The 26479-nt window shown below is 39.9% G+C and overlaps 1 protein-coding gene across 2 annotated transcripts in view; it reads left to right on the top strand.

Moving 5' to 3' along the window:
• TCEA1 (transcription elongation factor A1) overlaps positions 1-23975 on the top strand; it is a 33137-nt gene extending 9162 nt beyond the window's left edge. Inside the window, exons 2-10 of one of the 2 annotated variants that reach the window (XM_049700628.1) lie at positions 1368-1538; positions 4184-4289; positions 9197-9284; positions 12262-12407; positions 13545-13601; positions 15274-15428; positions 18033-18179; positions 20656-20727; positions 22432-23975. In XM_049700628.1, coding sequence (XP_049556585.1) covers positions 4199-4289; positions 9197-9284; positions 12262-12407; positions 13545-13601; positions 15274-15428; positions 18033-18179; positions 20656-20727; positions 22432-22440 — 765 coding nt within the window. In that variant the 5' untranslated portion in view covers positions 1368-1538; positions 4184-4198 and the 3' untranslated portion in view covers positions 22441-23975. The remainder of the gene's footprint in view (positions 1-1367; positions 1539-4183; positions 4290-9196; positions 9285-12261; positions 12408-13544; positions 13602-15273; positions 15429-18032; positions 18180-20655; positions 20728-22431) is intronic. The other variant, XM_004275014.4, reaches the window with a different exon arrangement.
• The last annotated feature ends 2504 nt before the right edge of the window (positions 23976-26479 follow it).

The following is a 26479-nucleotide window of genomic DNA, read 5'->3' as shown; positions in this document are numbered from 1 at the left end:
AATCACATGTATTTTCACTAATATCTAACTGAAATCGAGCATTTCTTTCAATTATGAAGGCAGTAAACCACAGTTGAATTAGTATTTATGACTAACTGAAAGAAATCACAGATATTTTAACCTCAGATATACTGACGCGTGTTTTTGCCCATTATCATGGTAGCTCTTATATGTTACGCTAGATCTTATTTAAATGTTTCAATAAAGGAGCACATATATTACTGTATCACATTTAAGAAAACATTTTGTAACTTTATATAACTGCTTTTCTTTTTGTAATCCTATGTATTTTATTTAATCCATTTAAAAAGCATTCTGAGGAGGAGTCCATAAGCTTCAGTTTACCAAAGGGATCCATGGTGGGAAAAAGGTTAAGAATGCCTCCTCTAAGAATAGAACCAAGAAGGAGAAGGGAAGCAAGTCATTAAGTCCTGTCTTCTCAGTTCAGATTGTCCAAGGATCAGCAGCTCTGGCAAATCAGCTCTGAGAATAACCTTGAGTTTGTGTCCGTACCTTACCACCTAGATGTGGCCTTATCCCAGCAGTTCTGTGTGGGGATAGCCACATGGAAAACAACAGTAACCTCACCGTTTGTTTAAGAGATGGGTAGTTTTATAGAGGCTGTGGAGTTTGGGTAGGATTATCATTTATAACACACTTCGGATTTTTTTTTTTTGCTTCGTTCCTTGGAAAGTTTATGTATTTATATAACAAACATTTGAGTTTTTATTAGGATTAGAAATTGTGTTGGGGTTATAAAGATGAATAAAATATGGTCTTTCCCCCTCACTGAGCTTCAAGTCTAGTAGAGGAAAACTGCCATGTAAACAAACAGAAAGGTATAGTTGCCCAGATAGACGTCTGTATAGGATTTACAGTAAGTCCCCTACATACGAACGAGTTCTGTTCCAAGAGCTCATTCATAAGTCTGATTTGTTTGTAAGTCCCACAAAGTTAGCCTAGGTACCCAACCAATACAATCGGCTATATCGTACTGTACGGTAATAGGTTTATAATACTTTTCACACAAATAATACATAAAAAACAAACAAAAAATAAAGAAAACATTTTTAATCTTACAGTACAGTACCTTGGAAAGTACAATAGCACGGTATAACAGCTGGCATCCAGGGGCTGCCATCGAGTGAACAGGCAGGAAGAGTTACTGACTGGAGGAGGGAGAGGAGGTGGGCGATGGTAGAGCTGAAGTATCCTCAGCAATAGCAGACGGAGGGCGACCTGCCATTTCACTCATGCCTGATGCTGATGGCACAGGTTCTGGTTCCTTGCCGGATTCAAGTCTATCTACCCTCTTGAAAAAACGGTCCAGTGGTGTCTGGGTAGTAGCTCTTTTTTTCTCATCATAGATGACATGGTAGCACTGGATTGCATTCTGAACGGCCTCTGCAACCTTCGTGTACCATTCTGCGTTTGGGTCCTGTGCCTCAAAAACTAACAGTGCCTCCTCAAATAGAACTAACTTATGTGATTGGACATGCGAACACCCGTTCGCATCTTTGCAAGTTCGCAACTTGAAGGTTTGTATATGGGGGATTTATTGTGTTTGTTATAGGTAGGGCAAGAAAGAAGCACAAAGAAGTTTACTTCTTAATCTGATTCCTTAACCTTAACCTGGGAGGCTCAGGAAAGCCTTCATATGGTGATAAAGTGTAAACTGAGTCTCAAAACATGAATAGGTTCTCCCTAGGCAGATAGGACCGGGAAGGGTATTCCAGCAGAGAAAGCAGGATGTGGAAGCAGTGCGACCTGTTCAGGTGGAGGAAGTCTGATGCAGGGTTGAAGACACAGGCTGGCTGGCATGCAGGCTGCAGCTGCGGTCCTGAGAGCATCCTGCCCGGTGGCAGGGGGCGGGGGAGTGCGTGCCCAGGTTTGCAGGGAGGAAGAATCGGGAAGCTTGTTGACTGACGCAGGTGCTCAGGGAGCAGTGATGAGGGCCTGAACTAAGGGCGTAGCAGTAGGAGCGGAGAGAAGGGGTACTTGTTATTGAGGGACAACCTACAAGAATTGGTAGCCAACCAGATGGGGGGGGTGAAGGAGAAGGTGGAGTTTAGGATGACTGAGGTGTTTGCCGTGGTGACTGGGTAGATGGTGCCATTTTACAGTAAAGCAAAATTCAAGAAAACCTAATGTGGTGGGGTTGGGATGAGAAGGAAATAAAGGTGGAAGGGTAAAGAGATAAAGGATAATTTTGGATCCATTGGGTTTTGAGATGCCTGTGAAACAGATGTAGATTCTGCTGTGTAGCTGAGTTTATATCCTAGAGCAGTGCTGTCGGATAGCTTCATAGTCCTTTCCTCTTTCTACTTTCTTCTACTCTTCCCAAAATACCTCCTGAAAGGAAGAAACAAACTTATTCAAATAATCTTAGTGTTTCACTCTACCTCCACAGCCTCGTTTCTCATTATTCTTGACTGGACAATCTCTCCCTTAGGTGAGCATGTTTATTACAGATCCCTGTGTTCTCCTTATGGGTTTTCTTAGGTTTTAAGCAGAGCTTAGGTTTGGTCTCTTTAGTGATCAGAATGTTCTGTGATAATTAAAAAGCAGTCACTCTACAGTACACGGTTTGTTCATAATCTTATACCTTTGCTCGCCTCTGACCACCTCCTAAAGTCCCATTTTCTTTGCCAATCCGTGTTGATCCCAAGCTCCAGAACTGTATTAGTGACTCAAGTTATTTCCTCCACTCATGCCAAAATTGGGTTTTCTTCTAGGCGGGGGTCAGGCGCTGGGGAAGGAGGGGCGCCACAGGCATCGGGGCGGTAGCAGTCAGCACGTTAGCAGCATCCTGTGGGGCGGCTCGGAGACGACGAGACTGAGCTGTGCCGCCCGCCCAGGCACCTGCCTCTGGAAGGTTTTCTACATTGAAGTGCCTGCTACACCAGCTAACAAAGTAGTGCTTTAGAGAAGTTCTAAAGCATTCTAAAGTTCTAAAAGTCTTTTCTTCACTGAAAAGAGTTCTAAGAACGTATTATTTTCTACAAGAAAGAAGCCACTTTCTGTGGGAAAAAAATCCCCAAAACACTAATCTCAAATCATCTTGGAGTTTTAGGGTCATGAGTCCCCTGTGTCTCTCTGCTGTGGCACCTTCATCCGCCTTGCTCAGCTCTCCAAGAGAGAACACAGGGCACTCCAGCCAGACACATATTCTAGACTCTTGAGCAACTGTCCCGATTCTCTTTGTTGAGTACTTTGAATAATTTAAAAGGAAATCTTAAGGACCCATTTATTTCTCGGCCTTAAAGTTTATAGCAGGAGTTCCCTTCTCTTTTTATTTTCTCACTAACAATTCCTTTTGTTATTTTGTTCTTCCATATCCATATTTTGAAAGATTGTCTACTGACAACCTGAACTTACTAAATTTACCATTTTTAATTTATCATCCATAATTGGCCTGTCATTGCCTTTGTGTTCTTTAAGCACAATTTGAAAACCGTTGATGTGTTGGAAAGAGCATGGACTTTGGAGGTAACAGACCTGGATTAAAATCCAGTTTTGCCAGTTAGTAGTGGTGTGATGCTGGGCAGTTATTTATTGATACTTCTAGTCTGTTCATCTTTAAAAATAGGGATAATGATCTCGACTTTAAAGGGCTGTTAGGAAGGGTAATGAATATGGACACTCCCAGCATAACCCTGGGCATGTAGTGTCGCCACAGTCAAATTATCTGTGTTCTGTGACATCCATTCTTAATATCTGTGATTATGTGCTGGTGTTTAAACCTCTGTGGGTGGTGGTATTTGTTTGGGTGTCCTTACAAGTTGCAACAGGCGGTGTACAGAGTAATCTGTAGGAGAATGTAGAGAAGCAAAGTGCGTGTGTTAGCCGTGGTTGCATCAGCCTGCCTTGTGTACAAACACAGACACTTTATCTTCTGTTCTTCTCTTGTGGGAAAGACTGATTTCATTGTGCTAGTTAACCAGCCTTACTTTAGTAGCAGGTTACATGCTTGCAGGTCTCAGTGATGAGAACCTTGATGCATCTAATGTTTGATTTGAAGACGTCTGTGTCTTAAGTCTACAGTCTACCACTAAAAGAATTCAGATAATTGATTTTTTTTCTGTTCTAAAATGGACACAGGCATCTGGGAAAGAAGAAAAGGAAACAATGAATTGCCTGAAATAAAATCGCTTATACGTATTTTTTTGTCATTGCCTTGCAGTCCACAAGAATCGGAATGTCAGTGAATGCTATTCGCAAGCAGAGCACAGATGAAGAAGTTACATCTTTAGCAAAGTCCCTCATCAAATCCTGGAAAAAGTTATTAGGTATAATCAATCTTCCATTACATATATTTATGATGTTCTGGTTTCTTCAGACATTGGGTTGTTGTATTTTTTTTCTCTGAATGAATATAGATGTTTTGAAATCAGTGCCTTATAATACGGGAGGCGGCTTTAGTCTGACTTCCTTGAGGGTTCTACTTTTTAAACTAGTCAGATTTAGCTTTCTTGTTTTTCAACATTTACAAGTGAATTGCCTCTTTAAGAAGAAATTTTCCTCCGGGGGGAAGGTGTGACACTTATGGAAAAGGTTTTTGAAATAGTTTTCTAACTTACAGAAAATTCGCAAGAATAATAAAAATAACTCAACGTGTCCTTTTTCTAGATCATTAATTTTTAACATTTGCCATATTTGTTCTGTCATATTCTCTCTCCTCTGTATGTATATACTCTCACACACACATATTTTTTCTGAACCATTTGTGAATAGGTTGCCTCTGTCATGCTTTATTTACTCTTTAATACTTAAGTGTGTGTGTTCTTGGAACAAGTTTATTTTCTTATGTAATCATAATACAGGAAATTCAGGAAATTTAACATTGGTGCAGTACGTTACTCTGCAGCGCATGTTGCAGTTTTGTCAGTTGTCCCAGTAATGATCCTTCCAGCTTTCCTCTCCTCCAGAACAGGACCCAGTCCAGGACCATGTAATCTAGTCTGCCAATGTGGAATAGTTCTTTTAGTACATTGACTTTTGAAGAACGCATGCCCCTCCCCCCCCTTTGTTGTTGTGTGTGGGTTTTTGTTTCTTTGTTTTGTTTTTTGGGGCTGCACAGCGCAGCTTGTGGGATCTTAGTTCCCTGACCAGGGATTGAACCCGAGCCCATGGCAGTGCAATTGCGGAGTCCTAACCACTGGACCGCCAGCGAATTCCCTGCTTTGTTTTTAATAACATGTCCTTATTTGGGGTTTATCTGGCATTTTCTCATGACTAGATCTGGTTGCACATCCACAGTTGAGGTACTGCATACGTGTGTTGTGTCTTTCCCAGGTATCACATGCAGAGGCAGGGTGGTGTTAAGGTTGAGACCCAGCCGAGGTGTGCACTGCATCGTTTATGATTTTTCCTCTTGTATCTAGTAGGAGTTCTGTGGTGGTCACTTTAAGACCCTGAAACCATCTTGTTCCCCATCGGGCCCCCCCCCCGCCCCCCCCCCCCCGCCCCAGCCCCAGTTAGTACCCACCGATTGTTGCCGAAACCACCCTTTACAGTGACAGTTGCAAAGTTATGATTTTCTAGCTTTTCTACTTCTTCAGTATTTATACGTTATCATTCTATAAGAAAGAACCCTCCTTTTACCTCCCAGTTCTTTTTCTATTATTAGTGTGGGCACGTGGATTCTTATTCTATATAATGGATTATAATCCATTACTGTTCATATTTATTTTGGTATTTATATTGTCCCAGCTTTGACCAGTGGGCACCCCTTCAAACTGGTTCCTGTGTCCCTTTGACAAGCTCCCTTCAGTTGTGTGTGTGTGTTTTTTTTTTTTTAATCTCTCTGACATTCTGGCATCACAGAATATGTTGGGCTTATCTAACCCAGCCCTGGAATGAGCCATTTCCCTAGCAGTTATCAGCCTTATATGGAAGAGAAGATAGAAAAAGCGAAGCTTTTAAAATTTCATAGACAGCAATAGTAATAATAAAAGACTTGTTACTTAGAAGAACTTGGAAACTAGGAACCAAAAATTGTAAAGCCTATAAAATTTAGAAAGTCTTATCTTAAGAAAACTAATGTAATATATGATCCTGTATTGGATTCCTAACCAGAAGGAAACATTGCTATAAAGATCGTTATTGGGATAATTGGCAGAATTTTATAAGGTCAGTGGGTAGGTAAACAATCTTGTATCATTGCTGGATCTACTTACTGTGGTTATATACATGAATTTCTTTATTCTTAGGGAATTCATAGTGAAGTATTCAGGGATAAGGGAGCATAGTATCTGCTACTCATTTTCCAGTGGTTCAAAAGAGATGTGTCTTTGTGCACACAGTGGTGCGTGTGAGTGTGTATGTGTCTGCACATGCGTGTGTATGTGCGTGCCGGGGGCTGGGGGATGAATGAGTGAGGAAGGAAGTGTACCAAAATGTTAAACAGTTGGGGGGGGGGGTCTGAGTAAAGCTGTTTGTAATACTTTCTTATAACATCTGTGCAATTGTTGAGTTCTTTCCGAATAAAAAGCTTTTTTAAAAAGGCTGATCTTTAAAGACACACTGAAACTCTATATTTCATTTAAATTTTAAATTAATTCCACATTCTAAAGTAATTAAAATTAGCAACAGAAAGTTGATTAAGGACCATATATGTACATTTTTATTTCTGGAAAGAATGGTTTACGTTTTGTGGGAGAAAAGAGTGGACATTGCAGTTATGTTCATTTAATCTTAAAGAAGTTTTACTCTTGTATACTTATTGGAGGTATCTAATATCAGTACAAGTTCTTCTATAAAAATGTTTTTATTTATCCTAAAAGATTTACATGTTCATTAAATAAAATTTGGAGAGTTGGAGGAGGGAAAAATCATCCTTATTAAATCTCTCTCTAAATACAACTGTCAGTTAATATCTTGTATTTTCTCCTCTTTTTCCTCCTGGTACATGAATTTTGCTTCAACTATAATTTTACTTATGCTCTGTATACTTATATTGTCTTTTTTTTTTTTTTTTTTTTTTTTTCGGTACGCGGGCCTCTCACTGTTGTGGCTTCTCCCGTTGCGGAGCACAGGCTCCGGACGCGCAGGCTCAGTGGCCATGGCTCACGGGCCCAGCCGCTCCGCGGCATGTGGGATCTTCCCAGACCGGGGCACGAACCCGTGTCCCCTGCATCGTCAGGCGGATGCTCAACCACTGCGCCACTAGGGAAGCCCTATATTGTCTTTTTAGTGGAATTTTTTTGTATTTTTCCATCATCATAGCTCATTTTTATTGGCTTCAGAATAATCTACTGGGTGATGAATCTCTCTCTGCTTAAAACTTTTTCTTTAGATTGTTAGCTAGATTTCTGGAAGATCTACTGCTTCCAGGTAGCACAGTTTTGAATACTTAAGATATGCCAAGCATTGGGCTTCCCTGGTGGCGCAGTGGTTGAGAGTCCACCTGCCGATGCAGGGGACACGGGTTCGTGCCCCGGTCTGGGAAGATCCCACATGCCGCAGAGCGGCTGGGCCCGTGAGCCATGGCCGCTGAGCCTGCACGTCCGGAGCCTGTGCTCCGCAACCGGAGAGGCCACAACAGTGAGAGGCCCTCATACTGCAAAAAAAAAAAAAAAAAAAGATATGCCAAGCATTGACCTGTATTAGTGCGTTTAGTTCTCCTGACGATCCGGTGTGCTCGGTGCTATTGTAACCCGCATTTTGTGATGAGGCAGCCGAGGCACTGGGAGATTAGGCACCTTGTGCGCAGCTGGATTGGTAGTGAGTAGCCAGGGTGGGATGTGATCTGCAGACAGTCTGAGCCCAGCGCTGGAGCACTTCCCCGGGGTTCTGCTCTATTACCCACGGCACTCTGTTCACAGAGTAGGAATGTTTTTAAGACTGGTCATACCTCTACTGCCCTGCCTTCTCAGAGGACTGCCCCAGTACACACTGCACTAGAGCTGCTTTACTGCTCCCCCACCATCACTGGACGCTTGTTAGACAGTATCGCCTGGTTATGTCACCTTTCCGAAGCTTTCTACCTGTTACTTTGGGAATACGTCTTAGTCCTTGCTGTATTCTGTAATGTCATTATTGATCTTTGTTTTCTACCTCACAATACTGTAGTGTGTTTAGGCCTTCCAGGGGAATTATAGAATAAAGGGGGCAATAAAATTGGTGTGTGAGAACTGACGTGTGTCATAGGGACTTGAATTGTGTTTCAGGTTTGGTCACCCTAACATTTACAAGTGAAGTTCTAGAATTGCGATTGGGACCATTCTCGGTCAGTCAGTGTCATCCGGGTTGGTGTATTAGGTCATCTGGTGACGCTCATGCCTCACTGCCAGAGATTTGGATGGAATGGTTTGGGATGGGAGCTTGAGCACGAGGGCATGCTTAGAGTTGTCTAGGTGGTCCTGCCACACAGTTGGATGTTTGTTCTTCTGTATTCTATACAGAGGGATGTGGAGAATGGAATTATTTATGTAGTTCTTATTTATGTAGCTCATGTAGGGATCAAAATGTAGATCAAAGTGGGTTACACAGTAGATCCAAACATTTTCTGAACCTAGCTTCAAGGCTGTTTTGGTTGATTTAAACATGAATGTTTCTTTTCAGTGCTGAAGTATTGCCTTGACCCAGCCTATTTTACGTACTTTATTTCCCCATGCCTAATTGCTCACTTCCTTAAGTCTTAAAGCTTGTGCTCTATTAGTATTAATAATCTGTATTAGTTTACAGATTCTTTAAGGTAGAGGAGGTGCTGGGTAGGCCTAACTAATAATCCTGAAGTGTATTCTATGAAAATGTTCTTTGTTTACTATCCCTGAAATATTTATTTGTATTTTGAGTACCACCTCAAATTTTTTGACTTCATGAAAAATTATCAAAACGATATAGCTGTATATGCTTTGCACTTTCAGTATTTTAAATGACAGTGCTAATGTTTTGCCATATTCCTTCCTTCCCTTGTTCTGAATACTTTTCTCCCTTTTGTTACCACTGGCGTATGAATTTATGGTTCCCACCAAATGAAGGAGTTTATTTGGGAATGCCGACTGAGCACCCATGTACATATGCTAATAGAATAGCTTGCATAAACTTCATTTACTTGTTAAAAACTTAGGATTTTAGTGGGGGTTTTTTTGGTTGCATAAATAGCTTGATAACCTGTAGCAGTCCCATGTTTTGTTTTGTCTTGTTTTGTTTAAACAAGTGCTAACAACTTAGGAATTTCATAAATTTTCAGATGGACCATCAACAGATAAAGACTCTGAAGAAAAGAAAAAAGATACTGCAGTTACATCACAGAATAGCCCTGAAGCAAGAGAAGAAAGGTATTTCACTTTATGGAAACTCATTTATGTTGAAGGTCATAGTTTTATTTGACCGTCACTTCCTCCATGGTCTTCTGATCCCATGTCTGTACTTTCTTTTTTCCAATCACACGGAATCAGTATAAATGTATATAGCCAGATATCTAAGATTTCTTATAAGATTTCTTGGAAATTTAAAAGAGAGTTAGAAGATACTACGTAAAAGAGAAATGATTTACATTGCACTTGGCGAGTGTAGTTGGATGGGCCCTGGGGTGGCACTGGGAGAGGTGGTAGTGGGGGGACTGACTAGGTGACTAGGGTTCATGTGGTTACTTCCTTTATTTGCCACATTTCTGTTTTAGATATTTTTGTCCCTGAATCTGTTTCTCCTCTTCATGGTTCTGTTTTCCTTCCCAATTTAGCTGTTTGTTGTAAGAACTTAAAACGTGTTCAGTAATGAAGAGTTCAAGTTATTCCTTTGCCACTTAAGAGGCCTTTGCATTTATTCTTTCCTGTGACATGCAGTGAACTGTGCTGTGTCCCCATGCTGACGTGATCAGGGATGTGCCTATTATTCAGTAGATTAAATACATACCCTCTGTTCTTGGGAGGCTTGACTTTGACTTAGAGCAGTACTTCTCAAAGGGTGGTCCCCAGGAGCAAACCTGGCAGCTTTGTGAAAAGCAGATTCTTGGGCTCTACCCTGGAATTACAGAACCAGGGTTTCTGGTGGTGGTGCCAGCCACGTGTTTTAACAAGCCCTTCAGGTGATTCTCACACACGCACATTTTAGGCCACCTACTTTAACTCCATTTACTTCTCAATATTTTCCCCAGATTGATAACGTACTCCTCATTTTTTATTAATCAGCTGTGATTAATATCCCCTACACTGTTTTTTTATGTAGAAGTACTAACTAACTTGATGATAAAAAAGGTAAGCTAAAGATAGAGTTAAACACCAGTTGTTAATAAAGTTTATTCAGTTTTTTTCTAACTATTTTGAGATAATTTTGGGCTTTTAGAAAATGGTATGAATAGTGCAGAGAACTCCCAAATTGCCCCAGTGATATTTATATATGTATTTGCATATGTGTGTATAAATGAATATACACACGAGTTTTATTTTGAACCAGACAAGAATAATTTACAGACATTATGCCCTTTATACCCCTAAATGCTAAATACATCAATGTGTCTTTTCTAAGAACAAGGACATTTTCTCACAGATAGCCACAATACAGATATCAATATCTGAACATTAACATTAATCTGATACTTTTTCCTGATCTGCAGACCTTGTTCATATTTTACCATGCGTCCCAATAATATCTTTTGTTGCAAAGGAAAAATAATTTCCCAAAATATCATCTCGGGTCACATTGCATTTGGTTATCATATCTGGCTCCTTTAATCTAGAGTAATGCTTCAGTCTGTCATTGTCTTTCATGACCTTGATATTTTTGAAAAGTACAGGCCATAATTTATGGATTGTTTAACACATGCTTTCAGTTGTGTTACATTCAAAGTAATGAATGATTTAATGCCTGGAATATAATATATAAAGGTATAGACAAATATTTTAAATAGACATTGAAGGAGGAGTAAGTTCTTAGTATATTTTCATCAGTTTTAAGTAATTGAAGTTTAGGGATAGAGCCTTTCTACAAAAGCATAGGATTATTTTGTACAAAGTCTGACGAGGTAAGTGATTGGTATCTCCATACACACACACACACACAGACACACATACACACACTCTCACTCATTCAAACAGTGAAGAAAAATTGTAAAATATTGGAGAAATGAGTCTGAGGTATCATCTAAAGGAAGATAGAAGGTTAGATCTAAGTGAGTTGCAGGTGAGGAGGGTTTTACGCCTTGGTGTAAGGATTTAAGGAGAAAGTGGTGCGGTTAGCTGCTTAGAATGTCAGAAGTGGCGCCAGAGGTGGTGACGTGAGGGGAGAGAAGGCCCATCGTCCTCCTGGCAGCTCCCAGGGGCGAGCGAGGCATTGGGCCACGGGCACAGAGTGAGCTCGTCCTTGAAGGAGCCGAGAGTGGCGTTTGTAAACAGGGCATGCTCATTGGTGTGCGCTGAAAGCTGGGTGCTGTGCCCCGGGGCACAGAGAGGAGTGAACTGAGTGAATGCTCACCTTTGCCCGTGAGAAGCTCGGGCTGGTGGCCGCAGACACAGACCTGTGTGTAGACGGCACTCTGGGAGACGGGCAGCAGGACTCTGAAGGCCTGCAGAGCGGCCGCCCTGCCTGCGTGGGCTGTCTGTGAGCGCAGCCACTCACATCCGTGGGGTGGAGGGCTGGCTTCATCTGGAAAGGTTTGTGGCAGAAATCTGCACTAGGATAAAGTTAGCTGAAACCAGTCAGCAAGGTATTTTGCTAAGAATCTAATGTAGGAAGTTAATCAGAAGTAGTGGAAATGATTAGGCTGACTGGAAAAATTGCTCAACTGTCCTGATTGAATTGATGTTTCTGGGGAGAAATTAAGAGACATTGTTGTATTTTCACAACTACTTCTCACTACACGTGGTTTTTATCCTAAAGTGGGTGTTGTATGTGTAAACCTCCCTGGTTGTCTAGTTGCAACAGGGTTTTTCAAGCATTTTCCCCTCTGTTTTTGGTCGAGAGCAGTCATATTCTCTGGTGCCATCCCTTTACCCCTGTCATAACCAAGATCCTTGCTTTGCAGTTGTTGTATTGAGCTGTAATGTGTATTTTCTATATGAAAAATATTGTTTAATGTTTAAAAGGATGATCAAGGTTAAAAAAATAAAAGACATGAGATTTGTGTCATCTTTACTAAAATTTTAACTTTTTAATCTATATGCAGGCAATTTTTTTTCATGTAAGTCACTGAAATACAGTTTCATATATTTATGCCCCAAATTTTTGTTTTTAGAGAGTGATAGTAACGATGTTCACTTTAAGAGAGTTTTCCTGACTTCTTTTTGGTGTGTGTGTGTGCGTGTACGTGTACTTCAGTAGCTCCAGTGGCAACGTAAGCAGCAGAAAGGATGAGACAAATGCCCGAGACACTTACGTTTCGTCTTTTCCTCGGGCACCAAGCACTTCTGATTCTGTGCGGTTAAAGTGTAGGGAGATGCTTGCTGCGGCTCTCCGAACGGGAGGTGAGTTTCGCGTACGTCTCGTGAGTTTCGGTGGTCAGTCATTTGACGGCTGCCACTGCCGCCCTGTCCACCTCCTTGTTTCTGTCCTCCCGGTGGGATCCTGATGATAGCTGCTTGCCAGTGCCCAGCTCAGGGAGGGCCTGCTGTGATGGGGGTTACTGATGGCAGAGAGGAGGGTGCAAACTGGACCTCTGCTTATTACTGTGTATTTCTGAGAAATAGGTTCCTTCTAATATGTGGATGTTTCCCCTGACTTGTAGTAATTTAAGCTTTTCTTCGCAATCTTTTTTCTCCTCACGTTTAGTCTGCAAACTAAGTACTCTACCCTCAAGATTGGGAGTTAACAATACTGTATTTGGGTCCCATTGTTAAATGTTAGTATGACATATAGTAAGTTTTATATTCATAATTTCATTTCCTACTTTTTTTAAAGTGGAAAAGAGAGCTTGAGTTGTATATGGGAGCTTTAATTTAACTTGGAGGTACTCATTCTTATGTAAAATTTTGCTTTTAAAAGTTTCATGTATAGAAATATTTACCCTCCTATACAAATTCATCCCTTCTCTTTTCTATTGTACTGAACCACAGTTAGTATGACCCAGTTTTCTCCTTATTCTGCCCTTTCTACTCTGATTCCTTTACTGTCTCTTTATATATTTTTTCTTTTTCTTCCTAGTTTCTTTTTATTTCCTTCTATCCCTTTGAATATTTGCATAGGAGTCTTCTGATTTTGTCCATATATGTGACTGGCAGATGAAATGAATGGTTTCTTGGCATTGAAGCCTGAGTCACAGGAGACAAGACAGTTCTTTATAACTTTCTCTACTCTCTGCTGGAGCAACGAGAATTTATGGAGTTGTGAAGTGAGGAGTTGCCTGCTGGATGCATTACTTCCCCACTCCTGAGGGATAAGGAGTCATCCATGCAGGAGCCCTTTGGACATTAGGTGAATCCAGAGGAGGAGCATAGTGGGTAGTAGAGACACAAGACTCTAATGAAACTAAACTGAAAGGATTCTTTGTACAGGGCAAGTGGGGTTGAAGAAATAGGAATACAGTTTAACTGACCCTGTATTGAAATTTTCTTTTAATGTGTTATAATCACTTTTTCATGACAATTCTCTGTGCCTGTGTTTAGATGACTACATCGCTATTGGAGCTGACGAGGAAGAATTAGGATCTCAAATCGAGGAAGATATCCTTTGCATGTATATTCATAATTGTTTTAAGAAATCCGCTAGATTATTTTTTCTTCCTGTAAAGAATTCAAAGTTTTATTCTTCAGTTTCTATCTTGATTGTTTTGATGGGAAAGGGGAGGGCTATCCGTGTCATTTTATTATTCTTGTTTTCCTGTCATTCAAAAGTAAAACACATAGTACTGATAGTATTTTTATTTTTCTGCCTTGCAAATTGAGAACGTAGCATCTCAATTGAAGTTGTGCAGAAGGGCATGGAAAACACACATGCTAGTAAATGGGAAGTAGGGTTTCATCTTTGGGGGTACTCAGCAAAGTGTATACAATCCCCTGAGCTCATTATCCTGGACAGGAGTGTGTTCATGCTGGGGGCCTTGGGAAGGGCTCTGGGAGAGGGAGGGGTCTTGCACGTGGGTCCAGAGAACAGGGAACATCTAGGTGACAGTGTGACTGTGGGACTGTCCTGGTTGAGGAAATGGCCTTGTTAGAAAGGGAGCTGCTCTGGAGCTGGGCCCCTGCTGTTGCCTGTTCTCTTGAGAAAGCCACCTGCTAAACTAGCTTCTTGCTGAGCCAAGGAGGAAATGATCCCTCAGGGCTACTGTGAAAGATTTTCTCTCAGAAGGCCCTCCAGGGTGCTGTGTAGCCTTTTCTTTTTTTTTGATTTGATTTGATTTTTTAAATAAATTTATTTATTTGTTTTTATTTTTGGCTGTGTTGGGTCTTCGTTGCGGTGCACAGGCTTCTCATTACAGTGGCTTCTCTTGGTGCGGAGCATGGGCTCTAGGCGTGGGCTTCAGTAGTTGTGGCTCGCGGGCTCTAGAGCACAGGCTCTAGTTGTGGCTCACGGGCTTAGTTGCTCCGTGACATATGGGATCTTCCCGGGCCAGGGATCGAATCTGTGTCCCCTGACTTGGCAGGCGGATTCTTAACCACTGTGCCGCCAGGGAAGCCCTTATTTATTTATTTTTGACTGCGTTGGGTCTTCACTGCTGCACATGGGCTTTCTCTAGTTGCGGTGAGCGGGGGCTACTCTTCGTTGCAGTGCGTGGGCTTCTCATTGCGGTGGCTTCTCTTGTTGCGGAGCACGGGGTCTAGGCACGCAGGCTTCAGTAGTTGTGGCACACGGGCTCAGTAGTTGTGGCTTGCGGGCTCTAGAGCGCAGGTGCAGTAGTTGTGGCTCACGGGCTTAGTTGCTCCGCGGCATGTGGGATCTTCCTGGGCCAGGGATCGAACCCATGTCCCCTGACTTGGCAGGCAGATTCTTAACCACTGTGCCAACCGGGGAAGTCCCTGTGTAGTCTTCTTGAGACTCTTAGGATCCTTGGTAGAATGCAGATTTGGGCAAGGGAAAGCATGTGTAAGTTCAAGCTCTTATTCTCAAGTTTTCTCACTCAGATTGCATATCTGAGTTACCTTTTGAAACCCTTTTACTTTGTGTCTTGCTTGGCATTAAACATTGAGAAAGTATTGCTCATTCATAGCATAAAAGTATGATCACTATTTTTTGCCAGTTACAGATCAAGAAATCAGGCAGAAACAGTGCCTTATTGTTAACTTAATCTAAATTGGAAACACTGCTTAGAAATTTCAGGAATTCTTATTGCGGCAGAATAGGAAAAAGTTATCTTACCTTTATAACTTAACCTTTTTTTCCTTAATGGCCTAGTACCTATCTATCAAGAAATAAGGAATACGGACATGAAATACAAAAATAGAGTACGAAGTAGGATATCAAATCTTAAGGATGCTAAGAATCCAAATTTAAGGAAAAATGTGCTGTGTGGGAATATTCCTCCTGACTTGTTTGCTAGAATGACGGCAGAGGTGAGTATATTTGTACATTTCTATGACAGTATTCCATGATATCAAGTGTAAAGTCTATTTAAATCATGAAGTACTGTATAAATACTACATATTAATAAACTGTTATTAGCTATTCTAATATACTTATATATACAGTATACCAGACAAATACTTAAGGTGATTGAATCTGTTGGCCTCAGTATTTTGTTCCTTTCACAACTGTGCCGTGATCTTTGGGTGATTGCCTTAAAAATTATTGTCTAAAAACAAAAGTGTTTTTTACTTATTGTAGATCCATTTAGAATCAAAGAGTCGAATCTCTAATTGCAAACAGACTTTGTAACCTCTAAGCTCTTTTCATGGTTAAATACTGTAAAGTTGGTTATATCTTATTGACTATTCCTTATATATATTTAGAAAATGGTGGAGAAAATGGAATTCATTGTCTGCTATTTATAGATGTAGCTGTTCATAGATAATAGCTGCAGTGTGTCTGCAGTCTCACTATCTGACTAAGCATCCAAGACAGTGAATTTGTCTTTCTATATAGCTAATAAAAATGTTATATTTTTAAAATTCATTTTTTAAAACCTCATTAAAATAATTTAAAACTGTCACAAAGTAGAGAACAAAGTATAATGAAATCCTATATATCCATCACCTAAGGTTCAAGTATTTTCAATAACTAGTCACCTTCTTCATCTATCCCTTTTTTTGTTTTCTTTCTTTTCCCCTGAATTATTATTATCACTATTTTTTTAGAAATGACATCCAGGATTTATTTATTTATTTTTAATAAATTTATTTATTTTTGGCTATGATGGGTCTTCGTTTCTGCGCAGGCTTTCTCTAGTTGGGGAGAGCAGGGGCTACTCTTCATTGCGGTGCGCGGGCTTCTCATTGTTGTGGCTTCTCTTGCTGCAGAGCACGGGTTCTAGGCACGCAGCCTTCAGTAGTTGTGGCACACGGGCTCAGTAGTTGTGACTCATGGGCTCTAGAGTACAGGCTCAGTAGTTGTGGCGCATGGGCTTAGTTGCTCCGCGGCATGTGGGATCTTCCTGGACCAGGGCTCGAACCCGTGTCTCCTGCTTTGGCAGGTGGATTCTCAACCACTGCACCATCAGGGAAGCCCTCCCCTGAATTATTTTCAAGCAAATTCCAGACATTATATCCTTTTACCTTTCTATCCTTGAGAGATATCTTTAAAAATATGATACTTTTCTTATGTAACTACATTGGCATCATGACATGTAACAAATCTAATGATAATTCCTTGGTATATCTAATATCTAGTTCATGTTCATATTATGTTCGATTGTTCATTTATTTTGTATCAGGATCCAAAGTCTAGATGTTACCTTAAGTTTGGTCTCTTAAGATTTTCTGTGTACATATTTAAATCTAAAGCATTTTCTTCTCCTGCTCGTGCCCCCTTTTTTTCATAACATTGACCTGTTGAAGAGACCAGTTTTTCTCTTGTATATCTCACAGTATGAATTGCCTGTTTCTTCCTCATGATGTTATTTAACTTTTCTGTCCCCTTCATTTTCTATGAACTGGAAGCTAGTTCTATAGGCTTGGTTACATGCAGGTTTAACTTTTCCTGCGTAAATATTTCATCAGTGGTCCTTCTTATTTCATATTGCATCACATCAGGAGACACGTTTTGTTGCTCGACTCTTAGGGTGCGGAAATTGATCAGGGGTTTGTGTACTGACAGTCTGATCCCTCCGTTGTAAAGTTCTCCATCAGCCTTTCATCTATGTGTTCATCCACTGAATTGGTGATTTCATTAGGGGTTGCAAAATAGAGATTTCTAAAATTGTGTCATTGCTTTCACATTTATTAGCTAGATTTCTTTGATAAGCACTTTCCCTGAGTTGAAGGCTCTTGGTTACACTGTTGGTTAGAACAGGAAAGGCAGGGTGAATGTGTAATTCTTTCCTTTTGGTTAACAGTTATCAGAAGGAGGAGTTGGCGCCCTACTAACTGCCAGTGGAGGCTTTTGTTGCCATTCTTGCAAACGTTTGTGCTCTCTTTTTTTAAGTGTCGTCACGGACTTGTGACTTCTTATTTATCCAGTGGGGATTGGTCTTTTCCGTAATTCATATTGTTGGCTGAAGAAATCATCCTCTCTGGCCAGTGGGAGGTCCTGCATGTAGCTCCTCTGTCCGTGTGACTCACTCAAAGTAATCAGGTAGTTTCCGTGCTTTCTGGCACAAGATGACTCTGACTTATCTTCTGCTTTTCTTGACTCAGAACTGGAACGAGACATTCCTCCAGAGGCCTCTGGTTCCTTTGTCGGTAGTGGGGGTGGGTGAGTGCAATAGTAGAGACCATAGTCTGGATACGAGAGGTGCTCATTGCTACAGGTTTACATTGTTTATAAGCCTTTGAACAGTAATTAAATCCAGTTTTCACCTGCAGACTTAAAAGTATTTGAAAAAATTTTAAGAGTAAGCAAACTCTTATGAGTTCTTTGAGGAAAAATATTAATTTTTCACTTTTTAAGACTTTAAAAGTTGATTTTGATCTTGTTAGTGTTAAACTAAGGGAGTGTAAAAAGCATTCCGCATATGTATAGAAGATGCCCGTAACTGAGTGGTATTGCCACCTTCCGAACAGGAGATGGCCAGTGATGAGCTCAAAGAGATGCGGAAAAACTTGACCAAAGAAGCCATCAGAGAGCATCAGATGGCCAAGACAGGTGGGACCCAGACGGACTTGTTCACATGTGGCAAATGCAAGAAGAAGAACTGCACTTACACACAGGTTTGTGATTGTTTATAGAGTCTTATTTTCATACTAAGAATGCTTGCAACTCCTATTTTAAAACAAGTAGTAAAGATAATTACCAGTATTTTGGTATTTTTTGAGAGGAGATATCTCTTAAGTATAACAGTGCATTCTTAATACTAGCAGATTCCAGTTAATTGAAAGTAAGTTGAAATAGTTACACTTCCATAGGAATTGTTACTGTGAAAGCTGTACAAACCGAAATTGATGAAATATTATAGAATTTAATAAAATGGCCATGTTTTTTCTCTAAGAGCTAAAAAGCACTGGATTATTGGTTAGTGTATAAACAGGCTACAGTTCTTTTTATTTGGCAGGATCATGTAGTTTAGGGAAAGTTCTTTGCTCTCCCTCACTCGGAGCCTGGGTACTTTTAGCTTAACTGGTTTCCAGTTATTTATTCCTTTTTTGCAACATATTGATGGCTTTTATCTTCATTTATCACATCATATATGATGTGACTGACTTTCCTTTTTGTTCTTGAACCACTGAAAAGAGCTGTGTTATAGTTGTTTTGATTGTATGTGCATATGTGAAAAAATTTTTTCTCACTGTCATTAATTTCATTTGCTAAATAGGCTGTGCTATGTCTGTAATCCGCTAAATTCAAAATTTTCCCTTTAAAGAACAACTAATTGTTTCCGGTTACTAGAGAGACTGAGGGGATTGCATTTTTTGATTGACAGAAAATTAAGCACTTTATAAAAATAATGTTTAGTTTATTTGTTATTCTGTAAGTATACCTACTTATAGAAAATTTTGAAAATACAGAAAAGTATGAACAAGAAATTTAAAATCACTTATTAATCTGCCGTCCAGAGAGGGCAATGTTCTATATTTTGGTGCTTGTAGTATTTTGTGGATTTTTTAAAAACCTAGTTGCAGCTAAATACTGTAAACTGTTTTATATACTTTTCCTCACTTTGTGTAAGCATTTTCCTTTGTTTTTTTAAACCTTTATAAACATCTTAATAGCTGTATAATATTCCATCAGATGGGTAGACTCTAACTTATCTCATTATTTCCCTGTTGGATGCTCAGGTTGTTTCCAGTGTTTGTGTTATTATAAAAGTATACTCTTCAAACATCCTTGTACACAGATCTCCCCTCCCAACTTTATTGAAAAATAATTGACAAATATAATTGTATTTATTTAAAGTGTACAATATGATGCTTTGATATACGCATACGTCATGGAATGCTTACCAAGATCAAGATAATTAACACATCCATCACCTCACATTTTTTTCTTTCTTTTTTTTTTTCATTTGGTGAGAATGCTTAAGATCTACGCTAACAAAATAGTCCCCATGCTGTATGTTAGATCCTCAGAACTTATTCTTCTTATAACTGAAAGTTTATACCCTTCGATCTACATCTTCCCATGTCCTCCCATCTATTCTGTTTCTGTGAATTCAGCTTTTTTTTTTTTAAGATGCCACATATAAGTGATGTCATACAGTATTTGTCTCTCTGTTTGGCATATTTCATTTAACATAATGCCTTCCAGGTTTATCCATGTTGTCTCAAATGGCAGGATTTCCTTCTTTTTTATGGCTGAATAATATTCCATCATGAATATATGCCATTTTTTCTTTATCCATTTATCTGTTGAAGGACATTTAGGTTGTTTCCATGTCTTGGCTATTGTGAATAATTCTGCAGAGAACATGGGTGCAGATAATCTCTTTGATATACTGATTTCATTTCCTTCAGCTGTGTACCAAGATGCAGAATTGCTGGATCGTATGGTAGCTCTATTTTTAATTTTTTGAGCAACCTCCACACCATTTTCCACAGCGGCCACACCAACTTACATTCTCACCAGCAGTGCACAAGGGTTCCCTTTTCTCCACACCCTTGACAACTTGCTTTTTCTTGTCTTTTTGATGATAGCCATTCTAACAGGTGTGAGGTGATATTTTCTTGTGGTTTTAATTTGCATTTCCCCAATGATTAGTGATGTTGAGCTGCACACAGATCTTTATTTGTGTTTCTAATTACCATCTTACGATAGATCAGATATCAAGTTCCTAGGTCACAGAAGACGGGTATTTAAGGCTCTGTTGCTGCCTAACTTAGAAAGGTTGGTGGCAGTTTATATTTGTCATAATGAAATATTTTTGTAATTTTTACATCCTTGCTAATTTGTAAGAGAAAATTGATATGTCTTTTAATTAACATTTCTGTGCTTCTTAGTTATGATGAAAAATTTTCATATTTATTAGCCATTTATCAGTAGTATAATGTGTGACTTTAGATGAACAGATAAAAGATGAAACGACAAGGACTTAGAAAAATGAAGTTTGGAAACGTGTGTTTGTTTGACATTATTTCGCTTATCTGAGCTTGTTTCGAGCTCTTATACATTTTACTGTGGTACCGTTCTTAATTAGGTTGGACTTTTTGTAGTATTGTGAAAAGTGGTATTTTTCACCCGACTTTGCTACAGGTCCAAACGCGGAGTGCTGATGAACCGATGACAACGTTTGTTGTCTGCAACGAGTGTGGAAACCGGTGGAAGGTACATGCCTCCTGGGGTTCCCGTCTCACCTGTTTACATGGGGTGGTTCTCCATGGGCTGGTCTCTTCGGGTCTGCTTCGGGGGCTGCCTGGATGCCCCGGTGTGTGCACGTGCTCACGCTGCCCAGTGCTGGGCAAGGCCGTGGCTGGCGTCTGTCGTGGAACGTACTGTTTGCCGTCCTACTAGAAATAAAGAGGTTGACTTAATTTGCCAACCTTCATGTCGTCTTGCTGCAGAAATGACAGGTTTGAATCTTAACTGTGCATTACAGGGTCACAGTCCTGTATCTACTGTATCCAGTCAGCTGCTTCCACTCTTGTTCTTCCGGAAAACCCGCACAAGTGTATGGCTTGTCTTTATAGACTTTGGTTCTGGAAAAACTACTCTGCCTTGTTGAAATCCAGCCCGATGGTTTTAGTGTTTATTTTAGGAAATCCAGATGAGCACCGCCATGGTTTCGTAGGCTTTCCACTAAGCCTTCCTTTGTACGGCCTGTGTTCTCTTGAATTAGCCCCGCACAGGCAAGTTAGGTTATTTGAATGATTCATTCTTGAGTGATTTTTGTGAGCCACAGAAATATAATTTAAAATTGAGAGAAGAATTACACACATCATACCTGAGACAGAGGTGGGGATACTAGGAGTGTGGGACTGGGGGGGCTCACACGGTAGGAAGATACTCCCTGGAGCCAAACAGGCTTTGAACTGCTTTGCTACTTAGTGTTACCGAACCGTGATGTTCTCATGACCCACGTTACAGGGTGTGGTGAGTGGTAGATATAGTATATTTAAAGTGCCTGGTCATTGTTGGTGCACCAAAAATGCTGGCTGTTTTTATTAGCTTTTGTGAAATTTGTGTAAGATTCTTTTCTTTTTTAAGTTATACTTACATTAGACTTTTTAGTCTAATGCTTATTTTGAATTATTCTTATAGTTTAAAACATTTTCTGAAAACAGAAGTGAATTAGAAGGCAGACAATGGGAGAATATCCTTCACGAGTATAGTGTGAGACTTTGGCTCTCGGCACTTTCTCTGGGCTTGAGGACAGTACACATTTTATTACAAAGATTCGTTCTGGGCCGGGAGATTAATGGTATTGAGAGTGTCTTCGTGGCTTGAAACAGTGTCTCCCTTCCTGAGTTGGCAGGTTTTTTAATTGGTCTAAGAGAGGGATGTTCATTTTTTTCAGTCCTGTTGGGCAAATCTGGCTTTTCCAGAGGGCTCTTGGATTTGTTTACATGATGCCTCGTGATGATAAAGATGATGATGATGATGATGATGATGATGATGATGATGACTGGGTATATTGCAGTTTGTATTGAATACAGGCAATTGGCTGCTTAAGTGCTGACATAGTTCTGTTGGATTTAAGAAAATTCAATTTAATGTAGAAAGCTGATGCCTACGGTGGCTTACTCTAGAAGTTCAAATTTGGAATTAATTTTTTTAACCTGAAATTAAGGAGAGAGGTACTTGAGAAAATATTTTACACTGTTTCTTTATTTATGTATTCCTAGTAATTCTAAGTTGGAAGAGCCAAACACTTAATATAGGTGACTATTCATGTCTGGAAAACACAGCATCTTTTTTAGAAATGCCTCTTTCTTCAGCAATTTAAGGTGTATGCTGTGTTAAATGTGGGAAGGGATACACCCCACTGTCTGTATTTAAAGGTCTCACAAAATATTTCTTCTTTTTTGACAGTTCTGTTGAGTTGGAAGAATTGGCAAAACACCTGGACCATTAAGAAAATGGATTTTGTAATTAGCTTTAAGACTAGGCCAACCAACTAGTTTTCCTGCAAATCAGATTTTTAAAGTAACATATATCCCTTGGGTTAGTCTCTGTTTTTGACATAGGATCCCTTCCTTAAATGCCTTCTGTAGTTGCAGAGCAGTAAGGAGACCACATGATAATTGTATGGTATCTGTTTCAAAACTTTTTTTTTCCATTTTTATAAGTAAGTTGATATTAAACTTTTGGCAGTTTATTTTTACCTTTTTTTTTCCTTCTTAAAGGAAAATGTACCTTAACTTTTTTACAATCTGAAACATACACAGTAAAAATGTTATTCTTCTCAGTTAATACACAAATGGAAATTACATTTTTTCCTATATTGGCATGTACCTGCAAATATTAAAAGAGGTAATGTAATTATAAGTTTATCAAACATGGTGTGTATTCAGATAATACTTGACCAGCTTATCTAAATTGTACATAATATTTCAACTAGCATATGAAATTGATTTTAATTATTATGTTCACAAGTCTGGGATAATTAGTTATTATTTTGCATTTGTAACTAACTGTGATCCTCATTTCTTGTAATTTCTTGTACATGTTTATTACTTGTTCGTAATAGATTTTACTTTTGGAAACATGACTTGACTTTGTTGAAATCAGTTTGGTTTGTTGTTTATTTACCTGTTTGACTTTGTAGTGTATTTTACTTTTGCAGAACATTGTTGTAGTCTAGTAGGCTTTTCCTAAATCCCAGCTCAGGCAAAGAATGAAAACTTTTGACCATTTTTTCGTTTTGTAGGAAGACATACTGGGAAGAAAACGTTAGCATTTTAGGATAGTGTTGTTCTTATAAACAGTTCATGAGTTAACTTTGATTTGGAAATCTGTGCTGACCAAGGACTTTAAGGTTTATATAAATCATTAACGCTGTGACCTTTCCGTATGGAGACTAATGGAGCACATTTCTGTCCTGACTCTCTTTCTGTCACACAAGAATGAGGTTGTGGAACAGACTAATACGTGGGCTGTAACGCAGCTCATTTGCAGGAAGGACCTTACAGTTAAGTGTGTGCCATCTGTTTTGTTAGGAATAAGAAAAAATGATTTTCACACTTGGTCTAGCACATCTTAAGGCCACTGTTACAAAGTCCACATTTCATTGTGCTCCGTCTGCGCTCTCAAACCTCTATAGAGAGATCTGAGTACCTGCTTTGCACTCCCCTTCTCTCCCTCTTCTCCACTGCTTACTGGAGGTCAGTTTGATGTAATAGAGAAAACAACATCTAAAAGTCCATGTTCAGACCCCACATAGAGGAATTGGCCCACTGGTACCATCCCACCTCTACTTCGTCAGGTCACAGAGTAACCTTTTATCATTTGAAAAATAACGTGCATTTTTGAAAGAATGAATTTAATAAGAATAAAATTAAAATAGTCCCACTTTTAAATTAAGTGATCCATTTTTAAATTTGTTAATTCAATAAAGTTTCTTGTTATTAATCATGTATCACATTTTGTTATTTTTATTTAGATATTGATGCTTGCTTTACTTTTTGTTTAAAAAGTTCTACTTTCCCAACTATTAAGGTGATTTTAAAGTCCAGTTTTAATTAAGTGGTGGCTGCCTGGTTGTAAGTATTAAGGGACTAGTATTGAGCAGTAGTACAGAGCACGTTTGTCTTCTTTCCTGGACCCCTGGTGAGGGATGCAGGCTGGTTCTGAGCAGAGCACGTGAGTGCATCCCTTGTGTGCACTTAACGTAATATGAGAGACCAAATAGTGAACCTTATATTGGAAAATGCCAGCCAGTTATAAAGTAACTGGAAGTGAATGTTCTCAAGGGTAATATTTGCTAGCGTCTATTTCCAGGACAGAGTCACTGTGTTAAATGAACACATACAGGAAGTCAGTTAGAAAGGTGTAGTGGCAGTTAGCGAAGCACTGTCCCAGGAAAGCAGAAAATGGCCACCTTGGTTTTCCTGCTCACCTGAGGGTGATGAGCGTTGGTATGAACATTGAGAAGCCATGGCGGGAGTTCTGAAATGCTTACATACACGCAGACGTCAAATCTGTGTATGCCTCATAGATGGAAGAATATTTAAAGTATTAACAAGACTAGACTTTGACAGCGATTGTCTACAGGTCAGAGTGAAATTCGGGGATTTGAGTTGAATTATCAAAATAAAAACTAGAGTTAAAGTGATGAGATTTAAGGAGTTTTCATCAACAGTTCCTCTTTCCTGCCCCCGGCGGGCCCCACCTCCACCCCATTTAGCTGGAGCAAATTAGCCGTTCGAGAATTGAATATCCCACTGGGAAAGGTAATGTGAATAGTCACTGACATAAAATCCACATATTTCTGTAAGCTTCAAAAATAAGTAGAGTGTCAATACCAACATTGAAGGTGCTATTACCTCACAGTAAGTAGGACAGAGTTACTGCCTGATGAGTTCCTAGGTAGTAATGGAAGAATTAGGCTGAAGGAAGCTGAAGTGAAATCAGTCCAGAGCAGTAGACAAGTGTGCTTGGAAGTCTCCCCATGTGGCTGTGCTGTGGCCAATAGCTGTAACTTAGGGAAGGTGGAGTCCATACGTTTTTATGGGAAACTTGTTCACTGCTGTATTTAGCCCCTAGAAGAATGGGTGTCACATAGGAGGTGCGTGTGAAGTAGTTTTTCTTGGTTGTGTTTGTGTTACATTTCTTGACTGTGTGGGAGCTGGGACCTGAAGACTTCCACAATTGAGGACCTGCGGGAGGAGGGTAGGTAAATAGTGTTGGCGATGTTTTAGACTCCAGCTCCAGAGGAAGAAGTAACAAGCTCGAGTCTCGGGAGGTTTCTTTTGGTACTGAAGTTCTGCAAAGTGATGCGATAGTTTTATTATTAATTAAAAAATGTTCGGATCGGACCTGTGTACTCTGGTACTTGTTCATCCAGGTGGGGGATGGAAAATGAAAGCACAGGTGACTGCTTCCAATGACTTGTTCTGCTTCCTCTCCCCAGTGCTGTAAAAAGACAGCTAATTATGATTATTTTTTCTTTAATGGCCCTGACTGCAGAGAGGAACAACATTTCATGTGTGATGTGCCCTACAGTCCGGTTAAATTAGCCCAAGTGTTTTCATAATTGGAAAGCTGAGCTGCTTTGACATAAAGAGGCTTTTTCACTCTTATATGTAGTTTACAGTGTGTATCCAAGTTATTTTTGTAATAATGCCATTGGAAAGTATAGCTGATAATAAAAAGGCAAAATTGTGAGAATACTGGCAAGGGAGGGGCATAACTGTATCTTTCGATTTTTTGGCACTAGTTCCCAAACATCTTTTCTGATTCATTTAGGGGACACCTCGCCTCCATGTGACCTGGTAGGTCTGTCATTCACTGTCCCACCCCACCCCATGCTCCTTCCCTGGGGTTACTTTATGAAAGATGGGAGAAGCAGTGTTTCTCCTGGATGAGCTAAGCCAGCAGGAGCTGCCCCTGGGGCTCCCTGTACCATTTTACCAACAGTGTGCAGAGACCCTCTGTGTGTGATGAGCCTGGGGGAGGCTGAAATGGGGAGAAGGTCTCGGTCCAGCCACGTGGGTGTTGGAACTACCCTGGACTTCTTGCTAATGAAAGCCAGTCAGTTTCCTTTGTAGTTAAATTAGATTTAGATTTCTATAACAAGCAACGGAAAAAAGATGGTTTCATCCTAAATTGTTTTGGATGAATATTTAAGTAAATATATGATTCTAAATGAAAGTACTGATAGCAGAACATCAAAACCTATGGGAACACTACTAAGATTTCCAGTTAACTGCAGAAGCATTTTTGATCCAGAAGGAGCATTAAAGTCACAGGTCAGTATCAGGCTGATTTATCTCGGGATTGTTTCACTGATGGGTCCATCCCTGCCCCCTTAATAATTGCAGCCTTCATCTTTTTTTTTTTTTTTTGCGGTACGCGGGCCTCTCACTGTTGTGGCCTCTCCCGCTGTGGAGCACAGGCTCCGGACGCGCAGGCTCAGCGG

The sequence above is a fragment of the Orcinus orca genome, chromosome 17 (assembly GCF_937001465.1).
Source record: "Orcinus orca chromosome 17, mOrcOrc1.1, whole genome shotgun sequence".
Lineage (NCBI taxonomy): Eukaryota > Metazoa > Chordata > Mammalia > Artiodactyla > Delphinidae > Orcinus > Orcinus orca.
This window is presented reverse-complemented; position numbering and strand designations above follow the sequence as displayed.